The following is a 15,521-nucleotide window of genomic DNA, read 5'->3' as shown; positions in this document are numbered from 1 at the left end:
ATGACGTAACTCCAAAACTGCACAATTAAAAAGCTTGTTTGATGCTACATGTATCTCCTGGCAGGAAATGTGCGTGAATTCGGCCCCTCCTCCTCCTACTAGGGAATCAGGAGCGGGTTATGGGTAGATGGTGAAGATGCCTGTTTTTATATTTCAAGGGAGACACAAGATGTGGGTTCAATATGGAAATTGTGAATTCCTCTGCTCACACTAGTAGTTTGTAGTGCCTTTGCTGACAGTAAATCGTGTGGCTGTTTTTACCAGTGTAGGGTTCACTGACCCCCCAATGAGGAGTGCATATCTGTACACCATAAGCAGGAAATGTCATCAGCATCTTGCCAATGGTTGGTGGTTTTCTCCGAATATAACAACGACGACCACTGCTAAAAGGAAAAATTCCTGAGTGTGGACTAAAAACAATAATCAAATATACTGAGGATCCCAGCCATCAACAATGTCCCTTTGCACTTGTTTTTCACCATCCCTAAAACTGACCGCCATCATACCAGTGAAAATTTTTCAGCATGGCGTTAAAACAGCAATGAAAACGAGAGGGTTTGTCTGACATCTTGTAAGGTGCGGCATTTTCACAGATTTAATTGAGCTTCTTGTCAATGTGGAAGAATTCTAGAGTGGAGTATTAAATTCGAGTCCAACAGCATTCCTGTCCATTGGCAGCATTATAAACGACTCATCATTTGGATTGACTTGATAAAAGGGGCCTACAGTTATGCTTACCTTGTCCAAGCAACCTACCACATAATAAAAATTGTTCTCCAAATAATTACAATATGCTTGTATTGAAGTTTCCTGCATAATTTAATACAAATCCATATATTTGTAAATATGGCAATACAGTAACACAACGATACATGCTAGTCAATGTATTGCAACATACACAGTAAAGCTACATAACTCTGCCGGTTGTCCATTGGATTGCCAATTCACAGGCATCACGTTATTTTCACTCCTTGCAAATTTTTCTGTAAATTCTGCACTTCAGACTCTTGTCTCTTCTGTTCCACCTTAAACGCGATTTTGTTGGCTTTCTTCTCAGCTCTTCTTTCCTGCAAAAAAAGAACATTCGTTGTAAACTACAAAGATGATGCTTTTCCAAATAACATTTTCAACTTCATGTGTCATTTTACTTGGAAAAAAATATTGGCCATCAAAAAATACCTTTTCTTCCGTGAAGCCCTTGCGGTCCAAAACATTACAAAAATTGGGTTCATCTTCTTTAAAATGGATGAAACAAATATTTGCACGCAATCTGTAACTCCTTGTGGGACACTCTACCAACTGTGCTATCAGGCATGGTGAATGAATAAAGTTGAGGCAAAGTGCATGTGAATACCTTATATGTTTAAGAATAAAAATATGGTGATGAGTTGCTTGTTTTTTTGGGGGGGGGGGGGTTCAGCTCAGAGAGTAATGTTTTGGTATTCACTACACTTTGTGAAAAAATATCACGGGTGTTTAATAAGCACTAACAGCAGAGTGGATTACTGTATGCTTAAGGTAGACATCTGTCTTAATCTCAAGCTTAAATAAAATATTCGAAACTGTCGAAATATTCGAAAAGTGCAGAGACCTGGAAGAAGAACTCACGCAAACATAGTATCCAGCAGTGACACTTTGCCAAAGTTGAAGAACAACAGGCATGTTGTACTGGAGTAAGTAAATAATACTCACAAGTGTCAAACTTTATTAACTGACACACACTGTATGGTTTTGAAAATCGTAAACAATAGGAATAAATATATATCTCAAAACTGGCTGCTGGGGGATGGATTCATTTCTGCGTTTCTGTGTAAGTTCTTCTTCTGTACAACTTTACTGTTGACAATTCAGTAAGCAACTGAGCATGTCTGTATTGAAAATCAATGATGTGGGCTAGTCTTGAAAACTTCATAAACACTCCAGTCAGATTGGAAAAAACAATACACTAGCCAATTCGGGTTACTTATGAGCGCTATTGCACCTGCTTTATTCACCAGAAAGTCATGTTGGTTTGTGAAATCTATGCAAACATTTGTTGGCCAGTTGATTATAAAATATCTGTTGCATGGGCATAACATAAATGTATATCAAAATTAGTGCGGAGACCGGCGACACCAATCAGAGTTTTTGATCGCATATTTACTCCCTTAATGAAGTTGAATTTGTTGTGCGGGGGGTGGGTGTGTGGGGGGGGGGGGGGGGGGGGTAGGTTACATACCGCAACATAAACTTTCCGCTGTTCACGGCTATGTATATGCTGAAACACGAGGGCTGCATCTTTGCTTGCAAATTAAGATAGGGCTTATGTTTGTAGACGGAACTATACTCACACCTTTGGGCGATAATGCTGTGAGCCTCAGCAGGTCTCTGACACAGCCCAGTAGAGGTTTTGTCATGTGCCAGTGGAGTGTTATTCAGTATTTTGGAGCCCAATACGAGCAGTAAACAACTTTTCATCTGAGCTGTACTGTATGAGTACTGTACTTCACCCAACTTTAACACTTTTAACATGATACAATTTGCGTGTAGTTATTTATCCACATGATCCACTTAATAGATTTTACTGAAGTTTGATCAGTATCTTATCCGAAAATTGCATGTGTTGGGATCAAAAGTAGAATTTTAATGTTTTCATGTGCTTCTGAAAGTGAATCGTTACATTAGCAACATGAAGATCCACTGACCTTCCTCTCAGCTTTCACCGCCTGTTTCCGTGACTTTTTCTCCTCAGTGGTCTCATCCTTGGGTCTGTATGTAGACGCCCGATCAGCTACCAGTGCCTGTCGCCTGTCTTTCTCTATCTGTTTCTGTGTTAACCCAGGTTGTTGTAACACACCCAGGGGTAAACCAGACTTGGAGGACAAATTTATCTTGGTCTGCAGTATAATAAAGGAATGATATGTGTAACTCAGTGGGCAAATGACTTTGTAAATGAAATGCCATAAATGATCAAAATTTCGCCTCAAGAAATGCATACATGTAACTAGGGGCAAATAAATGTTATAATATACTACAGCTGGTGTTGTGACTCTAGTAGGTGTGTCATCCCACCATCCAAAAACCACCCTCTAAACACCTTTCTATGCTTAACAGAACATTCAGAACCATAGAAAATGAGCGACTTATGGTGAGTGACTTATTTTATTTCATCCATTACAAAACTGCACATTTTGCCCGATTCTGAGAGTTCTACTGATCTTACAAAAGTGTTTTAAAGTTTTTGTAGGATGTAGATTATAGAGTATTAGAGACATGTAAGCTTCAGCAAACAAAAAGTAGTATTATATGGCATTTATTTGCCTCTAAGTGAACTTTTCTGGGTGAAATTTAGGTCATTTACAGCATTTCAAAAGCCGTTTAACTGTATATTTCTGCACATCATTTTCTTCATTACAGGGCTTCTATGCCAAAACAGATACATACAAACTAATAAACAGAAGATATATGAAATGAAAATTTTACTCTGGTTGACTATCATACTGAAGAAACTAATTCTGGAAAATTCTTGCAGGCTTCCTCTCCGGCCATTCATGATAAGGTCTTCCAGCAACCTGTGGATGGTTGTGGGTTTCCGCTGGGCTCTACCCTTTACTGCCCACCATAATTCTGGCCACCATCGTATACATGAAATTCTCTTGAGTACGGCGTAAAACACCAATCAAATAAATAAATAAATAAATTCCGGAAAACTAGTTTTTAAAACAAAGTTTGCCTCATGTGCAATAAGCGAACTTTATCTTGGGGTCAATTCTTTGAGGTCTTAAATGTTAAGTTTTTACCTTCTTTGGCTCATCTATCAACCTGGGGTGATTATACAAATTTGAGTAAGTACCTGAAAAAAGAAAACAGAAAATTCTACAAATGATAGGAGGATATAACTGTACAGTATATTTGGACGGGTTTGGGTGTAAAATCCATGAAGCAAGAAAAGAAAGAGACAAGAAGTCAAAGTAAAAACAGGATAAAATCATGAATCATGACCAGTAGAATTTATCCAGATCAATGACTCATCATTATCATTCAGAATTTATATATCTGCAATGGTGATCAGGTTTATAGATGGAGAAATTTGGAGCACACCAGTACCCTCCAGGTACCCGAGAAACTTCTTGGCTTAAACCCCCCAGTAGAAACAGCAATGTTCTAAAAACACAGACAAAAGCAACGTATATTTTTTAAACAATATTACATTTGACAATTGAATACACATACACGTGTATTACAAATACTTCATGAATTATTCTTACAATGAAAATTGTACGACAACATGAGAAGCCTGTATTCACAACAATTTTCGCAAGAATCACATACGCTGCACTTTATTATTAAAAACTTTTTAGGTTTCTGTACCCATGTGATACTTTACTCTAGGCAATACAGTTTAACCCACCCATAAACCTCACTTCTTGAATAAACTTTCAGGCAAATAAATAATGTTACACAACCATTCACTCTTTTACAAATACAACACAAGAGAACTAACTTAATATTGATTCACAATCCCATTTTTTGTCCGGCTCTTCCAAGACAACCGTAACAAGACCATTATCGTCCATGCCTGAGTCTTCACCACTGTCATTGATGGTCTCCCCTGGCTCTACCACATCTTTTAATGCACTGATGAACAGAAGGTGTATGTACATAATTATATGCGTTAAAAATGTGCCCAAAAAAAGGCATCCTTAGACCCTGAGAAAAATCAATGGTATAAAATATTATAACTTTATTATAATTAATAAATCTCTCAGAAAAGGTCAAAATGAGTAACTGTCACATTAAGTAAAAGATAGTACATACACTATATGTTAGATTAAGAAAGGATTTGTTCCATAGATTACAGAATCACAAGCACAATGAGAAAGAACAAATACTTCAAAGTACATTGTACACAATGGGCAAAACCAGCATCCCTTAAGTTGAAAGAGTTTTTCTTGAACAATTTTAGAAGTGTTATTCTGTAAATATCAAAGACTATTTAACTTAATTTTCCTTATTTTTGATAATAACAAACAGAAATCTTACACAAGTTTCTGTTGGTCTTCAAACTGATCCAGTATAGTGTTAAGCAGATGACTCCCCTGGTCAACACCCCCCTCTAGATCCTCGTGATCGAGGGCCCCGATTTCTGTGTCGTCATATTGTTCATATAGCTGAAATACAAACAATGACACTGGTGACCTCACCACACGTACAACCTCATTATATGAAAAGAACATTTGAAAAATGGCAAGACAATTGTTTGGAGGAGTGGATATGATGACAGGTCTGTAAATTCAACAAGGGACAGTCTTCAAGTTGAGACATGTCATTTCAGGTAAATGTACTTTAAAAGGTGGAAAAACACTTGGTAAAAAGTTCAGAACTAAGTATTAACACTATGATGAATGTTTTTCAACGATACATGAAATTCTTTGTTTTAATTCATTAAAATGGCATATATGAGGCTTTCACCTTTCTTCTTGGGGCCAAAAATATTTCAAGCTACAGCTTGTCTCACGCCCCAGCAGTCAGTCAAGAACAGTTAAGACTGCTGTGGTGACTTCAAATGGAGATAGCAGTCAAAATAACTTTGTTGGAGGGAGAGTCCAAAATGGTACTGTGTTCCCAGGATGCTCATAGATAGAACCATTTTCGAATATATACAACCACTGACCAAAAAATATGCATAAAATTGAGCGGTTTTTAAGATACAAAATATGCCTTAAAGATGGAAAAAGTTTAACTCATTTTTGGGCATATCTTTCTTCATTTTTCTTAAAACCATACCTTCATTTGTAGTACCTTATCATGTATCCTTTGAACAAACACAAACATAGGTATATATTTTTTGAATGTATACTAATTTACCTTCTCAAACCTGTCATCCAGTAACGTCAGTCCTTTGTTCCGATGCATCACAGATGAGCTTAGCGAGTAATCGGTGAAGCGTGACTTCGTTTCCATATCACCGAATGGATCCTCCCCATCAAGCCCCATGGGTCCTCTGTACTGCTCATCCCCTGAGAAATCAGCCTCATCAGAAGCCACATCCCCATCTCCATCCTCGTAGTCATCATCAGAATCAAACAACTGATCATCATCAAAGTCGGGTCTGCAAAGAAAACACAAGCAATAACAAACAAATCTCCAAAAACCTACACTGTACAGTGCATTTCAGCTGCTGTAATTCTTCAACCTTTTCACATTTTTGCAAGGTGTTTATTCAAGCATATTCTTAAGGCATTATTCTATGTAGATTGATAAAATTATACATTTTGTGTAGCCCTGAAAATGGCTAATCCAACCCACGTAATTTTGTCTCCAATATCAAACTATAAATGTGCAAAAAGTCCCCTAAATGTTTCTCTACCATAAGCCAAAAGGTTGAGGAACTAGGGTACTCAATTTCCAGCCTGATCGTTGGAGCCTTCTGAAAACTGTGGCTTAAAACCATTTATATGCCCCCCAAAAAAGCTGAGACACTTCTTTTATAGTTATATATGTTAGGCCACATCAAATAAAAATCCAGCATTTCACGGATCCTTTTTTAAGACACAGCCATTAAATGTGCAAAATTGTTTCATGCTCCTATCTCCGTGAACCTTGTGTACATGGTCCACAACTGTAACACTTCATCAAATCAACATCAACAATGTAGTCATTGTGATGTAAAACAGGAAGCCATAAGGTCTCAAATTTCGGTTCTCGATTTGAATGAATGAATGAATGAATGCTTGGGATTTTATGCTGTACGTAATAATTTCTCAGTCACATGACAACGAAGAGTAATCATTAGGTATGTGTCCTTATAATGTGTCTTCCTGTGACAGGGCCAGTCCATGCCGCCAAAGTGCTGGCGCTACTGTAGCATCTTGATGATGACACCAGGCATGACACCCCACCCAGTCACATTATACTGACACCAACATAGTCAACCAGTCCTTGTTTCCTTGCTCTAACCTCTCAATGCTGAGCACCCAGAGAGGCAGCATCAAGTACAATTTTTAAAATCTTTGGTATGACCAGATCCGGGATTGATCCCGGTCTCCCAACATTGAGTTCTTGATTTGAAATCACACGCATGAAAAGGGCTCCACTTCACTGGAACAGCTACTTTTTTCATCAAATGAACAGGATTACATGTATATCTTTCACTGATCAGTATTTCACAACTTATTTGATTGCTCTGTACCGGCTTACTCAAGAATTTTCTGTGTGGAGTCACATGTACTTCTATTACAGTAACACAAACAGACTGCATTTTTCACGGAATTGTATTTCTCTTGCATCTGTCAATTTTCCCAATTCCCAAGGGCAACATTAAAAATATGTTTGTTAGGGGTAGCTCGACCAACTCTTAGACTCTTAGAACAATTTTTAATTTTATCTTTTGATAGACTCTTCATTTATTTTTTCTCTTTAACTTTCTTAAATTTTCTATCTGTTTTATGAGCAAGAATGAAAAAAAAAAAAAGTATTTAACTAAAGAGTACCGATACTATTTTTGCTACCAAGCTTGTGTTACCAGCAAGAAAGAACTAATTAAGGATGACCCAACTGTTTTCAATCTTGTTTGTGAGACTTTTCCTCGATGAATTTACCTTCTCCTGCCATCCATGTTCTCATCCACTGGCTCAGCATCCAAACTGCCAGCATTGGCCTGCAGAATGAAGTCATCCTCCAGCAGATTGTCAGGATCATTGTAGTCAAAGTCTTCATCGAGTGCAGCTACAATGTCAGGATCCCAGTCTGGTTGTGGCCCTGTCATGTACATCAGAACAAAACAACCCTAAATACCTGTCCAGAAGTGCATAGGGAAGGAGTAATTTGACCATACGGGAAAATAATATAGGAAGGACCACATTTCATGCCATTGAAAAGTTTTCTCATCCTAATGTAATATTTAAATATTTCCTCTTCCAAATGCTGATCCTTCCAAGTTTTGTCTCATCCAAATGTTAGCCCATCCTAGTGCTAACCTATCCAACTGCTGTCTCATCCAAATGTTAGCCTGTCCTAATGCTAACCTATCCAACTGCTGTCTCATCCAAATGTATGTCCATCTTAGTGTTAACCAATGCCAATGTGGTCTTATCCAAATGTTAGCCCATCCTAGTGCTAACCTATCCAACTGCTGTCTCATCCAAATTTATGTCCATCTTAGTGTTAACCAATACCAATGTGGTCTTATCCAAATGTTAGCCCATCCTAGTGCTAACCTATCCAACTGCTGTCTCACCCAAATTTTAGCCCATCCTAGTGTTAACCAATGCCAATGTTGTCTCATCCAAATTTATGTCCATCTTAGTGTTAACCAATGCCAATGTTGTCTTATCCAAATTTATGTCCATCTTAGTGTTAACCAATGCCAATGTTGTCTTATCCAAATTTTGGACCATCTTAGTGTTAACCCATCCAAATTTTGATACATTCTAGTGTTGACCAACCCAAATGTTACCTCATCCAAATTTTGATTTATTTATTTATTTATCTGATTGGTGTTGTTTACGCCATACTCAAGAATATTCCCCCAACCATCCGCAGGTTGCTGGCAGACCTTCCCACGTACGGTCGGAGACATTGAAATTTTGACCCATTATTGCTGACCCACCCAAATGTTGGCGTATCCAAATGTTTGTTCATCCACAAATGATGACCGACTCAAAAGTTGTCTCATTCAAATGCAGCTCCATCCAAATGTTTGTATGGCACAAAGCTAGGATGTATGGCACAAAGTATGATGGACAAGGGGAACAACTCCTGCTCTGACAATTAGGAGAATCCATTATGAATCATTCTTGAAAAAAATACATGTTATTTCAATACAGAATCAGGGATATTATGTACCTGACCTGTACTGTACTGATGGATCTATCCCAAGATTGAATTTACCATTATGTTTATTCACAATCTTACAAGGGAAAACGCCTGTGTATGTTCATCGCAAAGAAATACCATAACATACATGTATGAGGCATTCGCCCTAGGACCTCCCATGTTGAGACAAAGCCGACAAATTTATTTATTTATTTGATTGGAGTTTTACGCTAAAAGAGTATTTCACTTATAAAATAATCTGCCACCATTTTTGACTTCACGCACACCTTTTACTGCCACTGCTTTATTGAGAAGACCCACTTCAGTTTCCACCTCTGAGGCAAACACTGATGACGGTAGCTGAAGACTGGGTTCCTGAAGGTAAAAGAATAAGTTTAAAATCATCACTATCTGGATACAGTGAACAAATAAATTCACTGAGGCACAACATTTTCATCATATTATCAGCATAAAAGGATCAAGTCATTCTCCATGTGAGTCTATTATGCCTGTGGTGAGTTTGTTTTGTTTTCTTTAAATTTTCAATGTTTATAATACGTGGTTCAGCTTTCAACAGGCAGAACATGAAGAGTTAATTTTCAGGTACACAAGGTTCACATTTAATGGCTGTGTCCATTGAAGATCCATGAAATGCTGGGTTTTTATTTCTCAAAATGTAATATATAATGTGGCTTAACATATATAACTATAAAGAAGTGTATCAGCTTTTTCTTGGGGCATATAAATGGTACCTGAGTACAACCTAAAATTATGCATTAAAGCCCAGTTTAACATTTGGTTTTATATTTAAGAAGTAATACATCTACTAGTCACCCTATTTCACAAAAATGGAGAAAGGACAAGATGCTGAAAATACATAACTCAAAAAGCACAAAATACAAATACGTCATCATTTTAGTAACGTCACTTCAACAGGCCACACCAATTTTATTTTGTGTTTTACAGGTGAGCTGACACTAAAAAAATCCAAAAATGAAATAAAAATAAGAAAATTAAAAATTTAAAACAAAAAAATGCCACCGTTTTACTTTATCTGACCTATTGTGATTTTTCTATTTTTCTATTTTTTTTATTCAGGTAAATATGCCTTTACCGGGAACAATTGATGGAGCAGTCCACATTTCACACGATTTTTTAGATTAATTTTAATTTTCATACTTGAAACACTGAAAAAAATATTTTCAAGAAAAAAAAATTTGGTGTGGCCTAAGCACAAAGAAGACAGCCGATTTACTCAATTGACTCACTCCTTGTGGAATTTCCACCTCCGAATCTGAAGCAAGCTCTCCATCATTCGCCCGGATGTACTCTCCAGGCTGCAGCTTGTTGATTTCACTGATGTCTCTCAAATGCTGTAGGTAATCGTAATCATCATCGTAAAATACCCCAAACTTTCTTTGTTCTTCTTTGCGTTCCGCAAGCTCCTGAAATTAACAGCACTGCAAAAGTTACTGACTTGATGAAACTCAATTTATACTTATAGCTAATGTGTATCTAGAGTTATTATTTACATATCTGATCTCATTGTTGATTGTTGTGTAACTTGTAGCATTGTGCTCTGGATTTCACGTTTAACACACAGTTTAGAAATTCAGAAATTTCACTGTTTAGAAACGTTTTATTTTAATTTCATAATTTGCCACATTTGTCTCCAATCACTGTAAACATGGAGCAGTTTAACAAGCATTCTAAAAGATTTGTTTTCAAAATACATGTCATCTACCCAATGACAGTTGTTAATGTCCAAAACAGCGCAAAAGTAGACACATTAAATTTCGTTGAAAATGGACTACCAAACACTCGAATATGATCTTCAATTTGTCAAGGCGAAACAATGTACCAAGTTTCAATTCAGAGTAGTACGTGATAAACACCATGACTTGGATAGTTTACTCTATAAATGATGTCATCTCCTGGCATTCCACAGAAGCCCCTCTATATTTATCAACATCGCTACTCTACATCTTTAACCTTTTCACATGTTTGCGAGGTGTTTATTCAAGTATCTGAGAGCATTTTTTCAGTGCAGACAGATAAATTTTTTCGAATTTTTGCTCTGAAATTAGCCAACTAACCAATGCAGAATCAAATTAAAAAGGTGCATAAAATCATATTGAAAGTTCTTTTCTTCATGTTCGAAAACGGAGGGGAATTAGGGTAGTGGAGAACTTCTATGTCAGATCCATGATGTTCCTTTCACTGGTATCTGTTCGATGGTTTACCTTCTGGCTTGCGGCCGGCAGTAACACTCTCTGTGAGGCATCATCATCAGCTTGCAGGGGATCCCGCTGACTTCTGTGTACAAGGTGAAAGGTCACCGCATTCTGCTTGTCAATAAACTTCTTCCTTCTTCCAGGCTAAGGGTGAAAAATGAAACACAAAAATGTGAAAATTAATATCCAAAATACTGTAAGTAAGCAAGTATATCAGATTATCAGATATCAGTGTTTATGTAGAATGTGAGAGTAACAAAACTACTCAATCTTGCCATGCAGATAAATAGAAAGAGGTGTTCGCAGTTGTAAATACAAGCTGAGCTATAAGAGAAGCTGTTCAGACAAACAAATGAAAATTCAACCCTGTGCCTAAAATCTGCACATCATGAAGAAGCTTTACAAGGAAAAGAGATTGATTCAAAATGTGGACGGGCAACGAAGAAGATGGGAATGTACGGTTGTAGGTGAGATAAGAATGGGGGTCTCGTAAACTAACGCAACTGAAAAGACATTACTGTAGCTGCTAAGGGTGCCGTGCTAAGGAAGCCACTAAGCTGACACACCTGACCATGCAAGATGTATATTCAGTCTAGCAAATAGCGTAAAATTATGCATTTTAGTCGCATTAGTTTGTGAGAGCCCTCACCCTGTTTCATCTAAAGCTGCGCGAGACTCCTGAAATGCCCATCCGGCTTATAGCAATGTATCGATTCACTTGGTGCACTACGTAATGTTTTTGGGGATGTACATGTACACATACGCATAGCACTTTGACATTAGAGTGTTATGGTAAAACAGCATGTCATATGAAAAAGGTAGCAGGTCATTTCAGGTTAGACATGCGGCTTAATTTAATATCATTCAATATACCAGGCCATTATATATTTATTTATTTGATTAGTGTTTTACGCCATACTCAAGAACATTTCACTTATGTGACTGCGGCCAGCATTATGGTGGGAGGAAACCGGGCACAGCCCAGGGGAAACCCACGACCATCCGCGGGATGCTGGCAGACCTTCCCACTTACGGCCCGAGAGGAAGCCAGCATGAGCTGAACTTGAACTCACATTCAATATCACTCAATATACCAGGCCACTAGAATGAATTAATGAATGAAGGATTATGGCTTAATGCCACATCAGCAATATTTCAGCCCTTTCTTGGCGAGAACAATGTGAAAACACGAGGCAGTCAGGCCATTCGACATTTCTTAAAATAACCCCGTAAATAAAATAGGAATTGTGTATGGATGATTAATGATTTTGTGTACTATTAAGGCAATGATAAATACTGTGTATTTCCTTCTGTGGGAAGACAAAAGCATCTGTGCATGACTTCTCTCCTCAGGAGTCATATGGTTGGAGTGACCAATCTGACCCCAAACTAACCAGTAGGCTTATATTCTGGTAGCCCTTGATGACGTTTCTTCGCTCTTTTACATTTGATATGGTGCTCGCAAAGTCATGAATCAGTCCCTTTACTGTTAAAGGATAAACTGTAAAATTTTGGAAAACTGTTGATAAATAACTTACCAAGTCCATGCAGGTGCACTCCTTTACAATGCTTAGGGTTCTAGGGCACCTGACTGCCCTGATATGTCGATCATCCCAAAGGTAAATATCCATTCATATTTATTAAAGTTCAACCTCTCTGCTCACTTCTCGTTTACGAATTGGCTGCCATCCCCACACGGCGCGCATGCACAGCCAGGCAGGTAGATACGAAACTATCCCTTCCTTCAAACTGGTTAGGATGTCTTTTTGTTGTTATACGATCACGCAATGGCTGGTTTTAGTCCCCTTGGCTTCAAATGGTACAAATTCCATAAAGGTTCGGGTGACAGGGAAGCAAACTAGAGCAAGTGTTGTTGTTTTGACATGAGGACATTTGAAATGAGGCCAGTACGGGTCAGACGTTTCGTATCCAGCAGCCTACCTGTGCATGCCCACCACATACATGGCAACCATTCCATACATGAGAAGTGAGCGGAGAGGCTGAACTTCAATAAATATGGATGAATATTTACCTTTGGGATGATCGACATCTCGGAGTTTAACAGTCAAAAGCAATGAATAGTCATCCAGGGCCGTATTTGGATGTGTGTTTGGACGATATTCTTTGCATAGCTTCTCAAACGTGCAATAGAACCCTTCCACTGGTAAAACCGTCGCCAGACACTCCCAGTGATACGCCCAAAATTCTGCGTTACACGTCCTAAGTGAGAATGACATGCAGATTAACCATGTGTGACACGTTATCGTTAATGGTTATGTTGTTGTTGATGATGTATAGACTGACAGTGACGGAACTGATCATCAGAAACAACCGGGGCCACTCTTGAAACACTGGTGACTGGAATTAAAGCCTATTTAATGTCAACATATCAATATTTACCATTGTAAGACGGGACTTCTTCTCAAAATCGCAGTTATTTTTCGTATGTCACAACTCCGCACATGCTATCCACAAATCCACTCACAAAGCTAAAGACTTCTCTTTTTAAGGGGAGATAAGTACTGTAATTTTCGCATGTTTGAAAGATGTTTATTCGAGCATATTCTGAAGGTATTATTCTGTGTAGACTAAGAAAATCATACTTTTTGTGAAGCCCACGAATTGGTCAAGCTTAAAAATGAAATTTTGTCTCCAAAATCAAACTAAAAGTGTGCATAAACTGCTTTGAAAGTTCTTTCATATGCCAAAAGGTTGAGAATTTAGAGTAATACACCCAAACCCCAGTACCGGTATCTCTTAAAAGATTTTTACCCTAAATGATCTATTATTTCGTCCATGACTATGCCGTTCATGTTTCCTGATTCTCAGAGTTTTATTGATTTTAAAAAGGTGTTCTAAGGTTTGTTTGGATGGTAGGATAATATCCCATCATGAAAAAGTATCAGGTCTAAAAGTAATAAATCATGACATTCATTTGCTTCGGAACATGCATTTTGTTGGTCGAAATTTTAGGCCATTTAAGGTAGGCCTGTTCAGGTCTTAGTGGTTCTGCATAGGCCTTTTACCACCTACTTCACTTGTGTATTATCTTAAATTATTTGCATCTCTGTAATTTGGCAGCAATCCATTCATCAGATGAAAATTGCCAACACACTAAAGACAATGCAGGTTTATGGTAGGTTATATGTAAATAAGGAATAAAATAAATAAAGAACAAACTGTATTTAATGTGGATTGGGACTTTTAACTTTTTTTGTTTACTCTAGCTGGTTTTGTAAGCATTTCCTGTTTGTTCTGATTTTGGGTCTAACATGTTCGCACCACAGTACTGCTAAAATATACTGCCAAACTAAAAGTGTTATTAACCGTTAAAAGTTGAGAAAACCAAAATTTTCAGATTCAAATTTCTTCTTTATAGAGGAAAAGATGTTTGAAATTAATTTTATGTATGGTGGGTGTCTGGGGCATAATGTATACATTGTCTATGCATAATAATGTTACAAATGAGGATGTACCACATGCTCAATAAATATATTTGTTAATATATAACAAATGAGTTCAATCTGGATTTTGATTATATTTATACTTTGGATAATATGTTCAAAGATATTATCATAATTTAGATTAAATGCATGTGTTTTGGTATAAACAAAACAATTTACATTCAAAGGAATTTTACATGCATCATATCCCGATTTAGTTTATTTATTTATTTATTTGATTGATGTTTTACGCCGTACTCAAGAATATTTCACTTATACGACGGCGGCCAGCATTATGGTGGGTGGAAACCGGGCACAGCCCGGGGGAAGCCCATGACCATCCGCAAGTTGCTGAGAGACCTTCCCACGTACGGCTGGAGAGGAAGTCAGCATAAGCTGGACTTGAACTCACAGCGACCACATTGGTGAGAGACTCCTGGGTCATTACGCTGCGCTAGCACGTTAACCGATTAAGCCACGGAGGCCCCTCCCGATTTAGAACACTATTATGCAAACACAATGTGTACCAAGAGGTTGTCACAAATACCAACCAATACAAAACTATTTTCAAAACACCCTTTTCTCCTGAAAGAAAAAATATAAAAAATATGAAACACCATATCTGCATATAACTTTTCATGCTTTTTCAACTGAGTTTGACATCATTTTTATGTTTTCTTCTCCTTTAAACATTCATCTATTCATTCAAAAAAAACAGAAAATCATTTGATGGTGTTAAACATCATTCAAATACACAAATAAACAAAATAACAAACTTCAAAATCCAAGCACATGGGTGTATAAGAATCATTTTAATACTATGTGGAATTCACGGTGGATATTTAACATTTGCATATGCATAAAATCTCCTGTGAAAAATGTAATGATATAAGGCCATAGCATCAATATAACATATCTGGTAAATAAATACATGTTATAAAAAATGAATATACACAGCACAATTTATATCCACAACTTAACACGTGATCAAATATTGTAATGTAAATCTGAGTCAGTAATATTGCTTTACAACATCTAAATTAAGTAC

The 15,521-nt window shown here is 37.4% G+C and overlaps 1 protein-coding gene across 1 annotated transcript; it reads right to left on the bottom strand.

Moving 5' to 3' along the window:
• Window positions 1–814: 814 nt before the first annotated feature.
• LOC135470690 (protein LTV1 homolog) lies at window positions 815–13,565 on the bottom strand. Its single transcript, XM_064749724.1, has 11 exons — window positions 13,431–13,565; window positions 11,040–11,174; window positions 10,065–10,241; window positions 9,084–9,171; window positions 7,581–7,740; window positions 5,848–6,091; window positions 5,023–5,150; window positions 4,484–4,617; window positions 3,780–3,832; window positions 2,685–2,876; window positions 815–1,067 (listed from the first exon to the last, which is right to left on the bottom strand). Exons 1-11 carry the CDS (start codon window positions 13,431–13,433, stop codon window positions 954–956), a joined length of 1,428 nt encoding a protein of 475 aa, XP_064605794.1. The 5' UTR covers window positions 13,434–13,565; the 3' UTR covers window positions 815–953.
• Window positions 13,566–15,521: the final 1,956 nt, after the last annotated feature.

The sequence above is a fragment of the Liolophura sinensis genome, chromosome 7 (assembly GCF_032854445.1).
Source record: "Liolophura sinensis isolate JHLJ2023 chromosome 7, CUHK_Ljap_v2, whole genome shotgun sequence".
Taxonomy (NCBI): Eukaryota; Metazoa; Mollusca; class Polyplacophora; order Chitonida; family Chitonidae; genus Liolophura; species Liolophura sinensis.
The sequence above is the reverse complement of the archived record's forward strand: the minus strand, read 5'-3'. Positions and strand labels throughout refer to the sequence as shown.

Coding starts and splice junctions, on each gene's coding strand:
- LOC135470690 (XM_064749724.1), bottom strand. Junction 6,092..7,580: donor AACATGGATGGCAGGAGAAG/GTAAATTCATCG, acceptor TTTTCTTTGCAG/ACCCGACTTTGATGATGATC. Junction 3,833..4,483: donor GGATTGTGAATCAATATTAA/GTTAGTTCTCTT, acceptor TTCTTTTTTCAG/GTACTTACTCAAATTTGTAT.